Source organism: Geospiza fortis, unplaced genomic scaffold, assembly GCF_000277835.1.
Source record: "Geospiza fortis unplaced genomic scaffold, GeoFor_1.0 scaffold428, whole genome shotgun sequence".
In the NCBI taxonomy this organism is placed as follows: domain Eukaryota; kingdom Metazoa; phylum Chordata; class Aves; order Passeriformes; family Thraupidae; genus Geospiza; species Geospiza fortis.
Window position 1 is genome coordinate 605071 of NW_005054409.1, and position 19905 is coordinate 624975.

Here is a 19905-nt window from a genome sequence, read left to right on the forward strand (position 1 = left end):
TGGGAAGAAGAGTGCTATAAAAGAGTGGGGTGGCTGGGTGAGAGGAGAATTGGAGTCAGTTGGGTGCTTTGTGAAGAAGAGAGTCAGTGCTTTGAGAAGCTGCCTATGAGAAAACACCAAGAAGGTGTGAAACCTTTGTGATGAGGAGACAACAGTATGGAACCCCTGCGATAAGATGACAACAGGTACCCATCACTTTTACAGGTGAAGACCCAGAAGTCCAAAGCCCATTGCCACCAGGCTGAGTGCTGCAGGTGTGGACCCTTTCATGAGCCCAGATGTTGGGCAGGGGAGGAGATGGGCTCTAACAGCACCCAGCCAGAGCTTTGCTGTGTAGCAGCAGCACACATGGATGCAGGGCTGGCTGGAGCAGATGGAGGCTGGTTGGGCTCTCCAAGCTGCCTGACTCTGGTATAAAAAGTCACAGGGCTTTGTGGAATGATCCTTGTTTTCTTTTGCTGTAAACAAGTTGCTGTGCTTAGTGCTATAGCACATTTTTCCTTCAGCATTTTTTCCTAATCAGCTGTAGCTGAAATATCCTTGCTTCAAGTCTGTTAACTGTAAAGGCATTTCTTCTCTCAAAACAGTTTGTTTCTAGTGGAGAAGATACAAAAATTCTCTAATAACTCCTGTTTTCTTTTTTCAAAGCCTGTATAAAATTTTTTTAGTACACTACCTGGATTTGCCATATTTACTTGCTTTCCAATGAATCCTCCTGCTTCACCACTTTGAAGTGAAAATGCATCAGACATATCTCACACGTAAGGGATGAGCCTTAGGTCTTACTTGAGGTGCCAGAGGAGAAGTTTGTTGGCCCAGGAAAGTTGCTCAAAGCTCAGGGTGTCAGGGTCTTCCATTTGTTGCCATGCAGGAGTCTGGAGAGGATCTCCATGTAGGTTTTAAGAAAACCTCTTTAAACTTAGGGCAACCAAATTATATTTGTGTATGGTGTGACTAGGGATTGTATTAAATGTATGCCTGGGTCACCAGGTGTTATTGAACTCACATATTCAAAACTCCTTCTGTTTATTCTCCTTTCTAGCCTGAGAATCTGCTTTACTACAGCCAGGATGAGGAGTCAAAAATCATGATCAGTGACTTTGGCTTGTCGAAGATGGAGGGTAAAGGAGATGTGATGTCCACAGCCTGTGGCACTCCTGGCTATGTTGGTAAGAGGTTTGCTTATATTTTAGTGAAAATTAAATAATTCTCATTTTCTGGTGCTGGTACACGGAGATTTTACAGATATTTAATAGAATTTAATGTTTGCCTGTGCTTTGTCTTGTGTGCTCTTCCCCTTTGGGGTACAATTTTGCAATCCAGCTCTGGGTTTGTGAGATTCACTTTCATGTTTTCAGTCCTTTGTGGAATGAGTGTTCTCAAAGATCTGGCTTTAGCTACACCAAGAGCATGTGAAAAATAGCCTCAAATGTATTGCTCCTGCAAGCACCTAGGAAACCAAGACGCTTTACCTAATGAAATGCATTATTTATTATTTTAATCATAAAGAATAGCATTTGCCAGATTCCTCTGAGAGAAGACAGTAAAATCAAAGAGCTGCATTTATTCAGATATGTTCAGCAATCCTCTGTTACAATCATGTTAAGTTACTGACTCAGATGTTAAAATGCAGAAGTTCTTTAGATCCTTGGGCCTTCCTGGACAGTGTCAAATTGTTTTCTGTCATTTATTCTTTGCTCTTCTGTCCATTTGGTAGTGACTGTACAAGGCCACCTATTAGCAGCATGTTTACCAGCAGCTTCTGGAAACACTTTAAGTAGCTGAAAGTGAGCATTAGATGGCAGGTGGTGATGAGGTCTGTTTGAGCAAACACATTTAAAAGCTCCCTTTGTGTACAAGACATCCAGCAAGCTTGTGCCTCCTGCAGCACCAGTATCATCAGCTGAGGTGGGGAAATGAAACTGGGGAATCCATGAAAATGACAGTGGAAAGATTTCTCTCAGATCTTTCCAGCAGGAATGACTGGATGTTTTCCAGCTGTCAGAAACTCTTTTTGCTTTGCAGCTGCCACCTCACCTCTTTTCATGGCTCTGATGAGATCATGGTACAATAGCTCAGATTAGGTGATTATGACACAGTGATACAGATTTGTCACAGATATTTTTTATGGGCATTATCTTCACACTGTGCAGACACACTCTATCCCAATAAAATCAGGAAAAGGAGCAGATTTCTGTGTTTTTCCCATCAATGTTTTATTTTAAGACATGGGCCAGGATGCAGTCTGAGTAGCAGTCTTGTGTAATCACACCAGACTGGAAATCTTCTTCCAAAGCAGTGGCAGGAATTGAGCTGAGACAGCAATTTTCGTAACTTTTGCTGTCAGCTCTTCTGTCCCTATCAAACATGTTTTATTTTGCTCTGGAATGGTCACTGACTAGAATGAATCTCAAGGCACAGGAAAGCTGAGATGATGTTTGCTGAAGTGCTGGTGAAAATGAGGGACTGACTCTGCTTGGTCTCTGAGTGATCTCATGCAGCCTCTCATCATTGCTATTTACATAAGAAAACTTGCAATTTTGGAGAGGAAGCCCTTGGAGCCTGTGACAGGAGCTGTAGTGCTTTGAGAGATGTTTGAGAGCTCTCATTACCCATGGTCTGGCCTCTGAAGGCTGCACAAGTGCCTCCAGGCTTGTTGTTACCTCGCTGAACACAGGATTTACTCATCCTGGTTCAAGAGGTCATGGCCACTTATTTCTGACGTGCTGACAGGACTTTCCCCCCTCCTTCATAAAGAAAACAGCTTTAAGTATTTGTTCTATTTCTTTTTTTTTTCTTTTCTTTTTTTCTGCATGGAATGGAGCTCCTCTTTAGTGCTGTATTTTTTTTTAATGTCATAGGTTGCTCACACAACATTTTCCAGGCTCAGAAGGTGTTTATTGCTGTTCACTGTGGTGATACCCACAAATGGTCCTCCTTGAGTGTTACACCTGATGCTGTGGCTTCTCTATAGGTGCTCTGCAACTTGCCCACATCCAAAAGCTTTCATGTCTTCCAGTGTCACTCCAGCTTGCAGCACCTGCCAAGAGCCCTCAAATCAATGGAAGAGTCATTCCTCCTAATGGCACAGCATGGATAAAATTCCTCAGCCTGGCTAGGGCACACAAATGCCACAGCCCCAGCCCATCAAGTGCCCTTTCTGCCACCTCCTTTTGTGTTTGGCTTTTTCTTTCCCATGTATTTTACCTCGAGTAGCACTCAGAGATCCATCACTTAAAACAAGTTTCCTTTGCTTTTCTTCAGAGATAGGCAGAACACCCTAAGATTTTCTAAGATCTTACCAGAATTTATTATTTTTATCAGTTTGACCACTTTGCTTTTAAATTGCTGGAAGAGGTTTAGGCACATATCACATGTCAAAGGCACCCAGGGCTCTGTTAAGAAGTCATTGGAATCTGCTACCATTTATATTTCATCTCCAGAAATGGGTCCAGTCAGATCCCACTTTACAAAGTGCTGGACAAGCTTCTGACTCAGAAGCAAATCTGATCTTCACTCATGTCTGCTGCCCAAGTATCTGCAAGTATGCAAACCCCCTGTCATTTCTGTCTAATTTCCTCGATCAGGATATACTCTCAACTCCTTCTGCTTCATTTTTTATTTCAACTTTTCTTATTTTCATCTGCAAAGAACAGTAGTATCTATGACACTAAATGCCTGTTTATGTGGTCTGGAAATTCATTGAATAAGAAAGGGTGTAATTATAATTAAATCCCTTAACAAATATCAGTTTTCTTTCTGAAAATCAAAATATCACTTTTCAAATTGGACTATATCTGAAATGTGCATGGCCAATGGGGCGTTAGGACTTCAGCTTTTAAAGCTCTGCCTTGCAGATTAAATTACTGTCAAGAGTTCTGAGTTCTTATTTTTTCAGGAGTTTTGTCAGAGATTTTGGCCCTGTGATGAAAAGCTGATGGTTCAGATAATTTAACCCAATTATCTGAGCCACTTTTGTTAAGAGGCCAATCTAAAATGTTTGCTTACTGAAAAGGGGATCTGACAATACAACCTCTTCTAAGAAGGTCTTGCATTTTCTTATTGCTTACCATTCTTATCCCCATTTCTTATGGAAAGAGTCTGGGATTCTTTCTGATGAGCTGGGACTAGACACCCAACTTTTAGATAGCAGCTGAATTGGGCAAGGTGAGCCTTGTGTGGCTCATTTCACTCCAAATGTGGTGTGAGGCGTGACCTGCTTGGGTCTGAGCTGTGAAAAATGCCAATCACTTGTTTTTAAAATTTTAAAAGTTTAATAGTAATAAAATAATTATAAAAATAGGAATCCAATTACAGTAATAATAATTTGGACAATTTGAATTAGGACAATATGAGACAATAGAGACAAAGAGTTATGGATGTCCGGGTACCTTTTTCTGGGCAGCACGAGCCCAAAAAAGGACCCACGTTAACAAAGGATTAATCCTTAAAAACAATAACCTGTTGCATATTCATTCATCTCATACATGATGCATAAATTCCATTCAAACACAGGATTCTGTCTGCTCATCGTCAGCTTCTTCCTCTGAATCCTAACAGCGCCTTCGAGGCCGGAAGAAGTTCGTTTCTTCTGATAAAAGGGCAATAAATTCTTTTCCTCTGAAAGATTCAGGTGTCCTGTGGCTGCTATTTTGCTTCAAGTCCTTTCTTTAAAAAAAGCATCCTACACAGCATAGTTTCTATTTTAACATTTTGTTATGACCTAATACTATATTTAACACACTACTTAAGAGAATTAATACAGCATTACTTTCTAACACAACACATATAATATTCATTTTAATATCTGCGAAAAGCCAATTGTAAAATACTCATTTTTCACATGAACCCATTGTCCAATGTGGAGAAGAAGTGGTGTTTTCAAAACCCTGAGTGATGTGTGTGATTATGGGCAAGATCCCAAGAAGCCATTAGTGATTTATAATTTTAAACATCATGGATTTGGGCTGGTCAGCTGGGTCAGCCCTTGGCCTTATGTAAGAACTCAGTTTTGGTGTAGGAGCTGTTCAAAGCTGCCTGAGAATGAGCCATCCCTGAGGTGTGTCAAGCTGGGCACCCATCAGGAGGTGACTCCAGTCACTCAGCAAGTTCTTCTGAAGAGGTTTTGGATGTTTGGGAATTGGGTGTCACTGAGTGACTTTCCATGAGAGGTAGTCGCTCAAAAGCTTTGCTTATTTCTGCAGATGGAACTTAGACTTTCAAGGCGCTTGAAAAGTTATTGAAAATGTTAGAAAGTCAAAAATGTTAGAAAGTCTCTCATTTTGCAGAAACACTGAATTATGAGCTGTGTTTGTGGCTGACTAATATGTTAATCCTACTGAGATTTAAAATTCTTGCTCTAAGTCCCAATCCCTCTTCAAGTAAAATTTTCTTGTACTTCCCTGCCATACAAATTGGGCTGGATCCCGGATATTTGTCTGGTCCCTGTACACCCTACCTCACTCCCTGTTTTCATTTTCTGTACTGCTTTTATCAAAGGTCATTTCACAACTTTCATTTCTGCTCTGCCAGAAATTCAGTAGTTTCAGATCTCACCAAAGCCACCTGTTCCTCTTAGCCCTGTGCAAGACCACAGCATTTAAGTAAGGAATAGATTTCCATGTTGAATTTGGACCTCTTTGGTATCCTTTGAGTCAAAGGCTGGAAAATATTCAATAAGCCTTCAGAATATCCTTATTAGCCATAAGCTACTTCAGGAGCCTTTAGGCAGTATCATGAGTAATCAAGTGAAAATAAGGCATGGGAATCACTCTGAACAGGGTTTGCTCAGGCAGAAGCACCTGGCAGGGCAATTTCTCAGCTCTGTTGCTAAATCCTGACAAAGACTTGTGTTACCCTCTGCTAAGCATAAACTGCATTATTACCCATGGCAGATATCTAAATCTGACTCAGCAACGTGAAATAAGAATAATAGGAGCACAGAAAGTCAGCAATACTGCACTGAAACCCTGCTCTCCTTCAGAAAAAGCCTCAAACTTCACAGCCTTAGCTGACCAGAACAAGATGAACACTGGAGGAATGTGAGAAAAAATGGAAAGAAGTTGTTTTCACCCCAGGATTCAGTGGAAGAAGGGTTCTGGTCTTGTGGTGCTTCATGTGCATCTCAGCCTGCTTGCACTGAAAAACCTACTTTTGTAGGTTTTGACTTCAGGAGAGAGGCTGGGCTGGCTCTTTGTGTTCACCCTCATGACTTGTGCAGTGTGAACAACAGGCTTAAAGTATCAGAGCAATCCCCAGCACCTGAGCTCTTTGCAGGAACATGGATTGCAGTTTTTGGCACCCAGGAGCTGTATTTTTAGGGGGCTTATTAGCATAGCTGTGCTCTCTGAGGGTAATGGCATAGTGTTCTGAAAGGGTTCCAAATGTTCTGGTCTGCACCTTTTCTTAAAACCTCCATTTGAAACAAGCCTTTGGATTTGTTCTCTTATTAAAAGCAAAATATAACTCAACCAAAAAGAAGCTAACTGTAAGACAGCAGGGGAAGCACATCTTCATGTACCTGAAGGTAGAATGAGCCTCCACTTTGTACCTGGCACTGTGGCAATGCTCATTCAGCCTGAAACACCTTCCTGGATGTGAAGGAAGGGCCCAGGTTTGCTCCGTTGGTTTCCCTGGCTGGGTGACTGTGGCCACAGTTCTCTTCACAGAGAGCAGCAGGCACAACTTCCCAAGGATTTTTCCTGGGAAGGCAGTGAGACGCACAGAGAGAAGAGGAGAAAACAATTCTTACCTCTATTCACTGCTCCTGTTGTTTTGCACCTGTGGAATGTGTTGTGGAGATTGTTTACCCAAAGTGATTTGTCAATTGGAATCTGCTGAGGATTGTTTTGTTTCCTTGGCCAGTTGGGTCCAAACTGTGTCCTGACTATCTCAGTCAGTCATGGATTTTTCTTTAGTATCTTTTGTGTAGTATAGTATCTCTTTAGTGTAGTTATAGTATAGTACTAATGTAATATAGTATTATATATAGTATATACATATATATATATATTTATATATATTATATATATATATATTTTATATATATATATATATATAGTAATATTATATACTATATATTACATAGTATATAATATTACTATCCTGAGTCATGGAGTCAGAGCACATTATTCCCAGCATCAGGGGCTCCCTGCATACAATAGGTGACCACTGTTTATGGTTTGAGCCCAGAGTGATTCCCTGGGTGTGTGTGACAGTGGAAGCTGTGCTCAGCTGGCATCTCCCCAGCTCCAGAAAAGGGAGATTTGGCTTCCCCCTTCTCCTTTCTGCTGTTTTGTCTCCCCAGCCGTCTGTGTTGATCCTTTAGTGCTGTCAGCTCCTGGATTTTCTTCGTTGTGTCTCTTGCTTTTGCCTCTTGGCACTGATCTGCCTTCATTCCTGAGAGCTTCTCTGACTTGATTTTCAGCTCATTAAATATTTCCGTTTTTCCGTATATCAGAGACAGATGATGCTGAGCTGTGTCCTCCTGTTCCTGCTGCGTGTCTGCTTATTGGAACAAAAATCAAAAGCAGCCATTTGGCCTTAAAAGAAGTATTTAAACCTCCTACCTTTCCTTGTTAATGCTTACCCTGTGTTGTTCCTACCTGTTTCAGAGCTGCCATCCAGAGCAACAACTATCAGTGCTCTTCACTCCTTTAAAACAGAGAGAAATGCCCCAGCACAGCTTTGATGTTTTAAGAGGGAAAATCTTTATATAGTTCACATCCCCTCATCTCAGAATTGTTTTCTGTTATGTTAATGTGGCATATCTGTATAATGTCAGGAGCTCACTGGTGCTCAGCAGCCATTTGCATAATATTTTCTTTAGGAGCTAGAGATGTATAATGTTTACCTTGAGAGTTATGTAAACAGGCACAGGCAGTCAAAGGCAGAAGAGAATGTGAATAAAATACTGGGAATTTGGAAGGACTAGAGAGTTGGAAGACATCTAAGCACATAAAGACAGGAGAACATTAACTCCATTCTCATATTTTGTCACAAAATTTGATTACAAGGGATGGAACAAAACAGGAAACTGTTTCATTTCTTATGCAGTGGTCCCAATTTGCTGAATGACTTGAAAATTGGGGTAGTATTTAACCTGTGCTGCAGATTGGGACAAATCCCAGTCTTCAAGAGTCTTCATAATGTGGTTGTCGCTTGTAATTTTACCCAAATTTTCCCCTGAATTTTCTTCAGTTCTGCAACATGTCTCTGGTGAAATTTGACCCGTTTCCATCATTGTTCTGCTTGTGGAAATGCAGATACCCTCACCTGACTTGTGCACTCTCTTCCTTCAGGCCCCTCTATGAGCCCTCATGCCAAAGCACTGGAAAGTCTTTTTTTATTCTCGTTATCTCTTCTTGTTCCCTACCTTGCTGGCAGTATTGACCTTGGCTTTTTTTTGTTGGCTTGTCTGGATTAAGAAGTCTTTGAAGAGTCCTACCAGTACAGCAGAGGATAGGTAGCTACTAAATGTGAGGCTTCAGATTTAATATATCTCTGTGTTTCACAATGTGTTTTTTGCTTTTCTTCACAAAGTGCTTTGGTGCTGGAGAGACTCCTAGCAGAGGAAGGTGTGACTCCCAAGAAATATTTTTGTTGAGATTTGTCACTTCATTACTTTTTTCCAGCATTTGAACTCCAAATTACTCAAAGGAAATACTGTACCTTTTAAAACCCAGTATGGCAAGTCTGCTTTAGGAATGCCACTATTAGTGATTTCTTGCATTATTGTGGATGTTTTGCTTTGAAAAAGGCAAAAGCTTCTTTACATGAAAAAGATTAGGGTCACAGGGCTTTAAAATTTAGGTTTAAGCATTTGCACTGCAAGGTCTCAACAGGGACCCAAACAAAAAATGCACCTTTTTAAGTCTCAGTAGTATAAAATAGTAAAGCAGATCCACAAGGAGTTTAAATAAATTCCCAGGCTCTTGCTTCTAGCAAAAGTCAGACTGTGGTGGCTGTATAGAGGCAGGAGGCTCAGTTCCTTTGTGCACATGTCCAATTCCTGCAGCTTTTCATTTGTCCCTCTGAGGTGTCTGTGTTCCCAGAGGCAGAAGGACAAATGACTCCCTCTGACATCCAGCAGGGCTTTGGAAGGCAGCTGCTGGAAGAAGTGGTGGCTGCTCTCCCTCCTCTCCCGCAGATGTAGTTTATCTCCTCCCTGACTCGCTGCCCTTTCTGAGCTGCCTCTGGAGCTGCCCTCTCTGGCAGAGCAGAGCTGTGATGCTGTCAGGGAGGATCTGCATCTCTGCACCCCTGCAAAGCTCGGCCTCATTTTCCTCCTAAACAGGGAGGTGATGGCCCTCTGCCTCTCACACATTTTTCTGTGCTTTGTTTTGTTTTCTGTGCCTGGAGACAAAAAACATCCTGAACTTGCTCTGCTTTCAGAGTCATCCTTTCTCGTGAGGATATAACCTTCAAAAACCTCAGGACGCAGTTTGCAAACACAAGGGTGTGGTGGTGTTCACAGGGGTCCCAGGACAAGGGAAGAAATTAGAATCTTGACTCCGTGTTTCAGAAGGCTGATTTGTAATTTTATGATATATATTATATTAAAAGAAAATGATATATTAAAGCTGTACTAAAAGAATAGAAGAAAGGATTTCATCAGAAGGCTAGCTAAGGAAGGAATGGAATGATAAAATCTTGTGACCACCCAGAGGATCCAAGCCAGCTGACTGTGATTGGCCATTAATTAAAAACAACCAACATGGACCAATCAAAGATGCACCTGTTGCATTCCACAGCAGCAGATAATTATTGTTTTTCTTTTCTTCTGAGGCTTCTCAGGAGAAAAATCCTGGCAAAGGGATTTTTCAGAAAATATCATGGCGACACAAGGGTTATATGTGGAGAGCAAAACAAGGTCTTGGGGGTCTCCAAGTTTCAGAGTCCTACCTTTTGACCATATTCAAATGTCTGGCCTTATAACATGTGCTTGTTTGGCTTTTTATTTTCAGCTCCTGAGGTGCTGGCCCAGAAGCCCTACAGCAAAGCCGTGGACTGCTGGTCCATCGGGGTCATCGCCTACATCCTGTGAGTACCTCTGGAGTGCCCAGTGCTGGCACCTTTGGGACCTGCAGCTTGCTCTCCCACCATGGACTTACCTGCTCAGCCTGGGGCAAAATAACTCAGCCCTGACACTTGTGATGCAGGGTAGAATGTACCCTGGACACCTCCTCTCACGTGTCTGTGGTTGAGATGACTTCTGAGGTATTAGAAAGTCTTTTTTTCCCGGCCTCGCGACCAAAGAAAAAGTCGAGATTTGTCGGTTTTGCTTTATAAGGTTGTTTATTTTTTCTTATTACATTCGGTCTCTGACCTGCTGAGATCTTGTCCAGCAGGTTGGGTTGTGGCACAGTGCCTGCCCTTGGGGTGGTGTTAGCTTTTTATACTAAGAACTACATGTACTTTATTTACAATAATTTTCCAATACTTACTACCTATATTAGACAGTCTATTTCTATTTTAAACCAATCAAAAAGTGTTACTATCACAGCAAAGATGGAGGACAAGAAGAAGAAGAATGACAGGACACACAGATTTTTCTATTTTGCCTCTTGAACCCCCATTCTAAAACCCCAAAATTCTATTTTTTCGCTCTATGACAAACTAACTATCATTCTACTCAAACTCTTGTGGCTTGTAAATCTTCACACAAAGTTGGTAATTGTTTCCATGGACTAAAATCGAAGACACGGGTGTTTTTGACTCCATGCCAAGGTCTCTGAGCCCCCTGCCAGGGTCTCGAATTACCCAGGGCAGCCAGAGGAATGTCCTGGATTCTGACAACCTCCCAGCTGCATAAAGGCTGAAATTTGAGCAAAAGTGGTAGGAAATGGACTAGTACCCTTCAGCTGTCAAAATCCTTGCTCCCACCAGAACTACACTACACTGTGTGCAGTAATGTGGGCTTGTCCAGGTTGTGACATTATTGAAGTTATTGTGGTTCCCTGCTCAGATTGGCTTTGAGAAGAAACTAATCTGGCTGTGTCCACTGAGCTGCCACAGAAAAAAATATCTTTTCCTGACAACATTACCACTGTTTTGTTTTTTTTACTTTTCCCTTTTACACAACTGTCACAACTGTTATACAAGGCTGAAGGAAAAAGCAGCTCCAATAAGGCGCAGCATTAAAGCATTCCTACTTTGTTCTCTTTTTCCTTATGCAGACATTTCAAGGCTTGTCAACATGAATAACTTTTTGATGGTGCTGTAGAACTATTTTTTGCCAGGACATACCTCATTGCTGTGCTATCCACTCTGTACAATGTTCATTCTTTACATTTGCATTACATTTGCATAATTTATATGCTCCCCAAAACAAAGAGGTTTTATATTAAATAGGAAGGCAGCTTGGTTTATTGCACGTGTTTATTTATTTAAACCAAAATCCTGCCTGAAACATTAATTTTATGACTGTCTATTTTGAAAACTTGTTGAGTACAAAACTTACATGGGAAAGGATTTCTCTTGGAGCAGCCATCAATAGCAGGATGCAAAAAGCTTTTGCTAAACAAAGCAAAAATCAACAGTGCTTTGACTTTGGTTCAAAGCCCACTGGGACCTACTAGAGCTGTGAGGAAGAGCACAGACATGCCAAAATACCTCGAAGGCTGCTTCACAAACCATTCCTTAATGCTCTTTTAGATGAGAATGGTGTGTGCTGACTCAAAGTTACCTTTTTTCACAAGCAAATCTGATCATGGAAGTCCTAAGGGTTGGGATTTTTGACATTGTTAGTCCTTGCCAGCCATGGCAGGACACAGTTGGAGCCTTTTCTGATGCTCTTTTAGGACTTAGCTGAGTACCAGTTTCAGAGTGGGAAAAGGAGGATGCAGGTGGGAAGATAGCACCACTCTGCCTCACATCCAGGCTCAGCTGCTGCCTGGGTTCAGTTTATTCAGTTTATATCCACCATGAAAATATGTGTCCATCTGCAGCCCAGGGGAGGGCTGGGAGCTGTTGCATGTGGCTGCCTGGAGATAAACCTGGCTCTGCTTTCCTCCAGGTTGTCAGTCCCATGTGTCCATGGCTCATGCACCAAAGGTCTCTTGTGCTGGCAGACCTGTGGTCTTATTTCACTTGTTGCTGGGGAATAGGGGTGAGACAGTGCTAGGCAGTGTGTCTTCCACACCCACTTTATGAGCACTGCTTCAACAGGTGGAAGACTTTAATCTCCTCCATAATCTTTCCCCCTTCCTAAGCAAGGCTGCTCTTTCTGCAAGGTTCAGCTCTGTTTCCTGCTCTGTTTTCCAAATCGGCATGTGCTCAGCTTGTCGGGCAAATTTAAATTCCCTATTCCCTACGCAGGGAATTCCCAGCCCAGAAGGCTTAAATCATCTCAGTAAGAATGAGCCTCTATGAATTCCTTTTTGCAGGACAAGGAAACCTTTTCAGGCTTTCTGTGCTTCAGGTAATAAGGTCTTGATTTGTATTTTGCACAGCCCAAATAAGTGGCAATAACACATTGCTGTAGAAGGAGCCTGTTAATGTCTTTGCCAGATTGTTACAGCTTGGGTGGGATTGGGTCTGAGACTAAACCAGCTCTTTCAATGTGTAAGCCACATCCTCCAGCTCCTGTAGCAGTCAGCGGCACTCCTGGGCTCCCTTTGGTTAGTCCCCCACAGCCCATGGCATCAGGGACTCTGTGCACTCCAGAGTCACTGGGCACCTCAACCCAGCCTGGGTGGATGCAAGCAGCCATTTCACCAGGGTGGGCTGTTCAGCTGCCTAAACTTGCACATTTAGGGCCATGCTGGGGGGTCCAGGACAGCCACAGGGGTTTGGAAAATGCAACACATTGCAGAGACCTTCCATCTGGAGAGGCAGATGGATCCAAGGCCAAGACCATGGGCCATGTCAAACAGCACCAGATGCTCTTGCTGAGGTGACTGGATCACACCCTGCTCCCTGCTCAGAGCCCTGCTCCCACAGTGTGGATTCATCTGCTTTGTGGCACATTTACATCACTCTCCAGCCTCCCTTGATCCCTCTCTGCTGAGTGATCTGAGAAACCCAGCCCAGACCTCACGTGTCCTGGCCTTGGTCTGGATCTCATCCTTGCTTCCAGGAATAGCCAGAAGCTGCAGATGTGGTGTCTTAAGAAAGTGAATGTCTGGAATTCAGTAAAAAGAGAGGGGGGAGGAGGGTCCTTCCCTAAGCTGGAGGGAATTATCCCTGGTGGGGTGTCTGGTACAGCCAGTGATGGGCACGGGTTGAGCACTCAGCTTTGTGGTCTCAGCAGTGCCACACCACCAGAGGCAGCAGTGCCAGCTCCCACTGTGACATGGCACTGAGATGCCACAAGGACCTGGTGAAATGCTGGGAGTTAAACCTGCCCTGAGCAGAGTTATTAGCTCCAATGTGTAGCTGCACCCATTTGGATATGCCATTTCCAGCTCCACAATCAGCACAGCTGGAGCTAGTTGTACATGCCCAAACCAGCTGGAGATGCATTTTTACATAGGGCAATCCAAGCACCACATCTTGCTTCATCTCCTCACCTCTCCCACAGATCCTCACTGCCACTCTGGACAGACTGTTGTCATTTAAGAAGATGGAAACTCAAAGGAAACCAGCACAGAATCAGGCATAAATTCAAGATGCTTTGAGCTAATATTACTACAAGTGGTTTGAGTGCCTCCAGACCCAAGCTCAGTCTCACTTGAGAGCCCTCAGTTCATGACACTGGAAGAACAAATTGTTTCTGAGGCACTGATGCTGTAGAGAAGTGTTTGTTTCCGTGATCTGCAAGGATGTCTTGGGACAGAATAATTCTGTTTCAGTGCCAGTCTCCAATGCTTCTCCTTAATGACAGCCAGATTGCAGAGGCTGCACCAGTGGAGTTTTTATCAAAACCTGTTTTGCATGAGAAGTCATTATTCACAAAAACTAATTTTAGAGCCTGAAATTTCCTGTTATTCCAGTTGCAGTATTTCTCAATTTGAAACAGCCTCACTGTTGAGCTCAGCCTTCCACTTATCACAAGGTAGTTCTGATCATGTGTCCAGCTTTAAAATATAAAGCAGAAGAAGAGCAAGAGGCTTCACTGGATTCCCAGCAGCTGGATTTGGGACCTTTCTGGGTCAGATAAGGGATTACAAAAGCTTGGGGAAAATACTGATCACATGCACACTTTATATAGAGAAGATTAGGTTAATTTATGCAAAAAATAGAAAATCATGTTTTGAGGCTGGAAAAGAACCTGGGGGCACAGAATGCTCTGCCTCAGCCCCTGGTTATTCATAGTCTTCTGCAATAGGTCAAACACATTTTTTCTTGAATTTTCTTCTGTTTCCAGTCACTGTTTGGACAGAGAGTTACTGGTTTGTTATTCTTTATAAACAATTACCTATCTGGAGATAAATCTTGAATCAAACTTTCACACTTTGCCTCTGAGCTGGTTTTGATTCTCAAGTAGATGTGCATGAATCATCAGTGGTGTTTGTATGGAAGGATTAACCAGGGACAGTGCAAAGTATATTATGCCAAAAGAAGTTTCCACCATCACCTAGGAGTCATCCATTGGGAAAAAGTGGTCAGTCATCTTTCCTGCTTTGCATCACACACAAGCCTAAGCAAAAAGTGAGGAATAACTTACTTAGTAGTGGAAGGAGAAACAGGGTGGCAGAGGACACAGGCATTTTGGGTTGCTCAGGAAAACTCAGCTAACATTGGGAAAACAGCCCCAAATGATCATTCCTCATTGCTTGCTTCTGAATTTGTCTGTGATTCCCTCTGCTGATATGTCTTTGTCCACAGCTTAGTGGGGGCACCAATGTCAGCCAATATGAGGGACTGTTCCCAAAATATACAAAATAAATACATGTGTTCAATCCCTATAAATAGCACTTGGATGATTTCCCACACCATTCATCTCAGGTCTTTGAGCAGCTACTGAATTCTTTATTCTAATATAACTGTAAAATTGTTTGTAAAACTAACCCAGGGGCCTCTGGTGTTACAGACTGGACACTGACATATGAATGAGTTCTTTAGCCTTTAGTATCACCCCCAATATGTAATGGGATCTGCAGGGGTTTGCTTTCTCTGCCTGGTGAAGACAAGATGTTCCTGCTATTCCTCTTGTGCTCTCAGGATCACTTTTAGAAATTACTTCTGGAAATATCTTTCTCCTGTACATCCACCTGTGTTCTTCTTATCTGCATCCCATTATTTTTAAGACAAGACTGGGAATAGGAGTTTAGGGGAAAATCTGTTGCTTATGTGATAAGGTTGCTAAATAATTCTGAAAACCTTTTATTTGGTGAAACTGCAAGAAAATGATGACAACTAATAGCTGCCTGAAACTCCCCCAGGACAGTGCAGGATTTTTTCACATTGAAGACAGAGGGTTATTTTTGCATTTCTGCATATCTGAAGAAAAGCAGCAGAACCTCTGATAGTGAGGTCATTTTTTTCACACAGAAATGTCCCAGCAGATGGAAATGAAGTCGGTGGGATTTTGATTCTGTAAGAATTAACCAAAAAACTCATTATGGACTTTGGAAAGTGGCCCAGTTGCTTGAAGTCCAGCAAGATTTCCTCCAGCCATAAACTGCAAGATAGGCTGATTTGCTGGGGCTTTCCCATCCCTTCTGCAAAGCCAATAATGTTCATCCTAAAGTAACATTAAAACTTCCATGTCTTCCTAAGCTCTGTTTTTAAGGGAAAGGACAGCAAGGCTGTATTTTGGCTCTCAACCCATCCCTGTGCCATGGTGCCCCAATGTTTCCCTCCCACACTCCACCTCTTGTGACCTACAGGGCTTGCTCCCTTCTCTCCTGCTTTCTGCTGTAGGTCCTCATTGATTTGCCTCCCAGAGGAACATCCTTGCATCCCTCTGTGCAGGAGGTTCATCCCATCCCTGGCCAAGCCAGGATCAGCCCCTGGGCTCACTCAGCTCTCAGGTGAGGGCTGATTTATTCTGATCTCCCTGCCCATGACCTGTAGCAGCAATGAATCCTTCTCAGCCTCTTCCTAGCAAGGGAAAAGCTGTGCCAAAAGAGGCTCTTTTCTGCCCTGTGCCCACCTCCTGGCAGTTCTGGTGCCCTCCTGCATGACCCTGTCTCTCCTTGTGCATCAACAGGGGCTGCAGTGGCCTCCTGGATGCAGAACCTGATTCCCCAGCCCTGTACATACTCCAGCCATGCAAGAAGATTTTAATCTCTTCCATAATCTGAAAGGCCCTGGAGAGGCTGAGGTTCTTGTTTGGACTCATATCTCTGTGCTCCCCCCTTACAGGGTTGTTGCCCTCCAGCTCTGGGCTGCTTAGCAGTTCACTCCTACCTTTTGCTGCCACAAGTGTGCATAAATCACAGCAGTCCCAACTTGTGCTCTTGTACCTCTGCCAAGGTAATTAGTACAGTGCACATTTGAAGAGAGTTATTTCTCTCTCCAGAGCAGGCTGCCAGTGCCTCAGCATGCACAGCACTGTCTGCTTGCCTTCAAGTGCTTTATCAGAGCACTTTGGGTTTGTCTAAGGAAAGTGCTGAGGAAGGCAAGAAATTAATGAAGGGCTGTCAGGCTTCTTAAATGCAGCCCCCTGAGTCCCACAGGGAGGAGGGGACAGAGCAATGACTTCAAGTGGATCTTTTTTCTTTTTTTCTTTTTTACTTCTTTCTTTTTTCTTTTTTCCTCTTTTTTCTTTCTTCTTTTTTCTTTTTCTTTTTTCTCTTTTTTCTCTTTTTTCTTTTTTCTTTTTTCTTTTTCTTTTTTCTTTTTCTTTTTTTTCCTCTTTTCTTTTTTTTTCTTTTATTCTTTTTCTCCAACCTGGGTATCTCTACCCCAGTGCTCATCCTGCCAGTTGCAGTGCTGGTGTTGTCAGCTCCACCATTTCCCCTCAGTAAACACCCAAAATCTTGAGGGTTGTGACAAAAGAGGAGGAAGGAGAAAATCAGTTCATGTGCATCCCACCCCAAGACTGTGGGATGTGAGCACTGATAATTATTACACTAAAAGAAGTAATTTATAAGCTCTTCACAGATACCAGTAGAGCTGGACGCTGATGTGGATCAAGTCTCTTCATTAAGCCACCAGATGTTTTTCCTCTGTTGTGGCCACATAGTGGCTTTTTGGCATTTGCTAAATTCAGCATTTTTAGGGACCCTTCTCTTACACCACCTGCACCACGGGGTTCCCAACAGGAGCACCCAGCCCCAGGCACCAACAGGTGCCCATGAAGTGGGTGCACCCCTGCTCTGGACATACACACTTGTCTGGCAGGAGGTTCTCTTCCTGCTTTGATAATGGCACTCACCCAGTGGGACACAAATGAGGACTGGCTCATCTCTCTGAGAAAAAGAGAGAGATTTCTGGTTCAGCTGAACCACAGTGGGTTCATCATCATGCTGCAAATGTCAGTGGAGTTCTCCCGGGTCAGCCTGGCTGTGACGCAGATCAGCATCTCAGTATTTAAATTATTTATCAAGCACACTGGCTCTGCAGAGCTAACAAACCATTGCTCCTTTCACCCTCAAGTGTTGAGTTGGTTAAAATAACCTCCAGGGCAGCCGGCTGGCTTTGGGTTATAAATAACTCAAGTATTCATTTCTTGCAGTTTTCCCCCCTTGCTCTGCTGCTGTTTCTGAGCTAGATCTACAGTCTGTTTGTAATTGCTCTCTCCAATTAAATGCTTTATTGAGGTTGATTGACTCAGAGTTAAAAAAAAAACTGTAGGAAAAATATAATTTCAATACCAGCAAAGCATGTGGAAGAATGATTTAGACTACAGACCAGTGATAAGAGGAAAAAAATGTATCATCTCTGCACAGAGGCAGGAAGGGCTGTTTAACTGTGAGCAGGATGGGTTTGCTAAAACCTTGGGCCAGCCTCAGAGGTAAATCTGGCACTTTGCAACATTGCTGTTAAAACTTGAAGAAGGGCTGTCTCTGCTGGCTTGTCTGTGCAGAGTGGGACAGAATCCTGCCTGCAGCACCAGCTGGGTGTGAGGGATCTCTGACACACGAGTTTTATCACTGCACTTGCTTAATGCAGTGCTAGATGTGCTTTCCCCACATCCAGCCCTGTCCTGCTCTGCAGCACTGGGAGGGTGCATCCTGGATGGATTAGCTCAAACTAGACAAACAAAGTTCAGTGTCCTGCTTGGCTTTCTTGGTTTTATTTTTTTTTTCTTGGTTTTTTTTGGGCTAGGTTTTCTGAGAAATCTGACTATAACCACTGAAAACCAGGACAGGACTGTTGTCAGCCTCAGGCAAGGCAGGCAAATGGATGTGGTCAGCAAAATGACTTGCAGGAGTGAGAAAGGGAGAGGCTGTCCCTGTGTCTGCAGCAGCAGCAGGTCCATGTGCAGCCCTTGCAAGCTCTGCTGCAGTGGTGCATGTGCTCCTGTGCATCCTCCTCTCTGTGCCTGGGGACACAGAGCCCAGCACATCCTGCAGGTGCATTGTGTCCTCTGCCTGAAAGCTCTGCAGGGCTCCTTGTCCTGCTCTGCATCAGGTCCTCTGGATGTGCTGAGGGATTGGAGGGACTGATGCTCTGTGGATGAAGGGTTTAGCTCATGAAATCTCCTCTTAGCACTGTGCAGGAGAGGATGGCAGGGGTCATGTCTGTGTAATGAAACCATTCCTCTGGTTGAACACTCAAAAGCATGCAGAGAGAGGCCAGGATATCTGCATGAGGCAGCATGGGGTCACCAGGTTTCCAGGCAGAATTCTGCTTTGTCCAGTCCCAATCTCCAGAAGTGGCTTTACATGTCCCTGAAGAAACTTCTCCCATGGTAGCACTTGCCCTCTTGAAAACTTACTGGGGCAAGCTTTAAGTGAGAGTTTCTCCTGCTTCTCCCTCCCTCCTTCTTACCTTCTGGGCAGAGATGGCTCCAGTGGTCACCTCTCTCTTTTCCTGCTCTCCCTCAGGCTCTGTGGATATCCCCCTTTCTATGATGAAAACGACTCCAAGCTCTTTGAGCAGATCCTTAAGGCAGAGTATGAGTTTGACTCTCCATACTGGGATGACATCTCAGAGTCTGGTAAGTAGCTACTGCTCTTTAAATTTAAATGCAACAACCATGCATGCACCTGTGCCCATTGCATGCATCGCCCCCTGGGCATGAAATGCACCCTCCATCATGTGTGGAGATCCTTTTGACTGACAACCAGTGGGAATGTGCATTTCTTTTGGCTCAAATAGTCATGGGAGTTTGTTTCTGCAGCAGACAAATTAGGTCTGTCAGTGACACAAAAAGCACTAAAACATAGCTCAAAGAGCAGATAAAGATGGCAGAAGACTGTCCCAAGAAGAAAAAGCAGCTCAATTTCTTCATTGTGTCCAAATGAAAAGCAGATTGTTCATGTGCCATTAATAATAAGGTGGCAAATGAGTTTGGCTCTGTTGCTGATACTTCACTGCAGCTCCAAAGCAAGTCCTCAGTCTGTGCAGCAAAAACCCAAGAAATTAATGGCTTGCAAATGAGGCAGGTGAGCAGATCCAGACACTGGAAGGACTGTCCATGTGGGTGGATGTTCCCCACCCAGGGGACATTTAACCCATAGAACCCACCTGCCCCTGCTCCAGCAGCCTGGCAGAGGGGCAGATACCCCAGATGTGTTACAGTCAGATGTTCCAAGGGCTTCTGGCTCCAGCGTGGGTCTGTGTCTAGGGGTGACAGCAGGGGACATTCAGCCTTGCACCTGCAAGTGTCCCTGACACACTGTTTAGTCTCCAAGAGGTCACCCAAGCTCAGTGTCCTTGCTCTGTCCAGCCCAGGGAAACATCTGCTGCTTCATGCAGAAGAAGAAATGAATTCTAGGAATATTCCATCATGTAAAATATCCCTATAAATACAGTTTTCTGATTTATTAGTGCTACTGATTGAGGCAGAGGAGATAAAAATTGAGTGTTTTTATTATAAAGATGATTATATATTCTCTTATCTCCCCA

At 43.4% G+C, this 19905-nt stretch overlaps 1 protein-coding gene across 2 annotated transcripts in view; it reads left to right on the forward strand.

The window, feature by feature from the left end:
- CAMK1D (calcium/calmodulin dependent protein kinase ID) overlaps nt 1-19905 on the forward strand; it is a 124920-nt gene that overhangs the window by 86578 nt on the left and 18437 nt on the right. For both annotated transcript variants that reach the window (XM_031061309.1, XM_031061311.1), the window contains exons 4-6: nt 1043-1169; nt 9966-10041; nt 18882-18994. In XM_031061309.1, the coding sequence (XP_030917169.1) occupies nt 1043-1169; nt 9966-10041; nt 18882-18994 (316 nt within the window). The remainder of the gene's footprint in view (nt 1-1042; nt 1170-9965; nt 10042-18881; nt 18995-19905) is intronic.